This window comes from Etheostoma cragini, chromosome 19 (assembly GCF_013103735.1).
Source record: "Etheostoma cragini isolate CJK2018 chromosome 19, CSU_Ecrag_1.0, whole genome shotgun sequence".
Lineage (NCBI taxonomy): Eukaryota > Metazoa > Chordata > Actinopteri > Perciformes > Percidae > Etheostoma > Etheostoma cragini.
Window position 1 is genome coordinate 5,112,468 of NC_048425.1, and position 2,753 is coordinate 5,115,220.

At 35.2% G+C, this 2,753-nt stretch overlaps 1 protein-coding gene across 1 annotated transcript in view; it reads right to left on the minus strand.

Annotated features, from left to right (window-relative positions):
• Positions 1-688, minus strand: part of LOC117935216 — a 19,425-nt gene extending 18,737 nt beyond the window's left edge. Inside the window, exons 1-3 of the mRNA XM_034857356.1 lie at positions 443-688; positions 284-310; positions 3-122 (exon numbers count right to left, since the gene is read on the minus strand). Of these exons, the coding sequence (XP_034713247.1) occupies positions 3-122; positions 284-310; positions 443-500 (205 nt within the window). The 5' untranslated portion in view covers positions 501-688. The remainder of the gene's footprint in view (positions 1-2; positions 123-283; positions 311-442) is intronic.
• Between the last annotated feature and the right edge of the window lie 2,065 nt (positions 689-2,753).

Sequence of the window (2,753 nt, forward strand, 5' to 3'; positions counted from 1 at the left end):
ACCATCCTTCCAGACTGCGTAATACCAGTCGGTGTCTTTTCCTTCCCTCATGTCACATATGAAGGTAACAGACTCTCCGGTAAACAAAGTGGACCAGTTTGGTTCAATGGTCAACACAGCATCTAGAACCCAACACAAGATAGATAGAGAGCAAAAAGGGTTTTCTTTTTATTCTATCATACACTGACAAAACAGAACACAGAACGAGGATGTGGTGAAAAGTGATGAATATGGTGAGTTTCCATGAGTGAATATATAAAAAGAAATAAAATTATACAATTACCTTGAGCATGTCCACAGTAGAGGAGCACTAAAATAAAGTTTGAAATCTCATCAGACATCAAACTGACAGAAACTATTGAATATATAATAACCACAAGATTTAACAAGTGTTATCAATGGTAACTATGATTTAAACGGAGAAAGTCACTGATGTACTCACAGAAAACCCCCAGCACCCAGAGCAGAGTGTGTCTCATGTTCACATCCAGCACCGACATTTGTTAATCCGCTTCAGCTATGTGTAAAGAGAAAGCTGTAAACTGTAGCATATAAAGAAAAGTCAGGAACTGTGGATACCCACCACATGCATTACATTAGAATGTTGGATCGGAAGTGTTCTCTAACTTCTTCTTCTGAGTTTACACAGTCTGTTCTTCCTTCCCTTAAAAGCTGTCATTGCACAGCTAGACTGGTTTGAGTTTTGTTGCGTGCATAACTCAACTGCCCACCAGCTTGCACCTCTAAAAGAACAGGAAAACTATTGCAGCTGTCACGCTCATTTATTAATTCATGGGGTTTTTTACTCAGTTGGGTAAAATGTTAAACTGCAGTTACACTGTAAAGAGAGAAGTATCACTCCACCACAGAAGTTTTACATGTCCTCACTTTATGATGAAATTCAAGTTCCAATTACTGTAATAACTTTATCTACAGGAAGTGACTTTGCTTGACAGCCCTGCCCCCACTCCCAGTCAGACCCTGCTACGTTGGCTGTGACAAAGTGGGGTTTGTCATAGATAAAATAATGTGTTTTAGCTTTTGAAAACTACACAGTGTGAATGCGAGAGAAAAACAACAAGCATTCTAATCTGGCTTTAGATGATGGATTATTCAACTCTCCAAACAGATGAACATGTAGTTTCACATGAATACAGAAACCCACAGGAATAATATCTAGCTAAAAAACTGATTAAAGAAACCCTCTATGAGAAATAATAATTAATAAAGTGATTTACAGAGCAGATACAGTAAGAAAATCAATATTTTATGAAAATCAATACCAAGTCCACTTTAGGTCTTTTGCCAATCTTGATAGTGGCAGAAGAACACTGTGGGATTTGCTTCACCAGTGTGGCCACCCACTCAAACAAGCAATTAAAAACACAGCTGACACATTACTACTAAAAAAGAGTTTTGTTGATGCATACAAATGCTAAAAAAAATTTAAAAAAAGACTTCAAAACCTCTCTGTTTGGGTAAAGTAAAATTTATCAAGTAACAGCAGGTTATTAAATCTATTAAAGTAATGGTGGATGTCCATCCTGGATCTTTCTCTACACTGAAAAGATCAAACTTTAAAGCAGCTGGTTATTATAGCTCAAATATACTGAATCAATTTATTCTATTTATAGCTTTCCTACAAAAACCTTTAAAAGAAATATTACAAATTTCCTATAAAATGAAAGCTATAAATGCAGTGCATTAATACTAAATGAAAATATTCCTCGCTAGTCATTTGCTAAAAGATATTAAATCTACATCATGGAATTCTTTCAAATTATCTACCATCAAGTCAACTGTTTATGAGTGCGTCTGATATTTGGATAGCAGGGGTGCACACAATACATTTCTTTATAAAAAAATATTTAAAAAGATGTCATCTGTTTGTCAATCCACCTCTCCTTACAGACCTAGAAGCAAATAAAAACACATACAAAGATATATTGTTGTTCAAGATGTAAGCAATGCTAATAAATAATAATTAAAGTATGCACATCATGTGGCCGCACTGTTACCAAGAGCTGTTGGTGGTTTAACGTCTGAATAAATTGTTTAACCAGTTGCTGAAGCAGTTGATTTTCCTATAAATGATGAGGTGATAAGCCTAAAACAATTAATAAATAATGAAAATATACAGAACTGTCAGGTACAACATCATTAATACCAAGCAGGAATATCATGCAGTACTCAAACTGGCAACATATATAATTACGTAGTTTTAATGGTTTAAGAAAACATTACAAAACACTTAACATTTGTAATATTTTCTTTCTGCCAAATGAGAGGGTGTAACTTGTTTTGTTTACAAAGGTGCTGCTAAATGTTGATGGTACTTACTAATGGTAGAGACTAAAATTGAATAATATTAAAATGGGCTAAACCATACATACTTAGTTAAATCTACAAACCACATAAAGAATACGTTGGTTAATATTAGTCCGCTCCAGTTATGTAAGATACTGTATAGGACCACAGTAAATATCCCGTACGCCTCCATGTTGCATGCAACATACTGTAACTGTAAAAATATACTGTATGTTGAAACACATAATGACAATTGTATTATGACACTTTCTTTTCGATTATTATAAAATAACAAAGAAAATGTAGTGAAACCATACCCTGTATGGTGATGTTAATTGCGTTGCTGAACTCTCCTGATCCAGACTCACACCAGAACACCCCGGCACTGGGTCTGGCACGGTCTATGTTGCATGTAGATCCGGTCATTGTCTCCCACATGGAGCAGT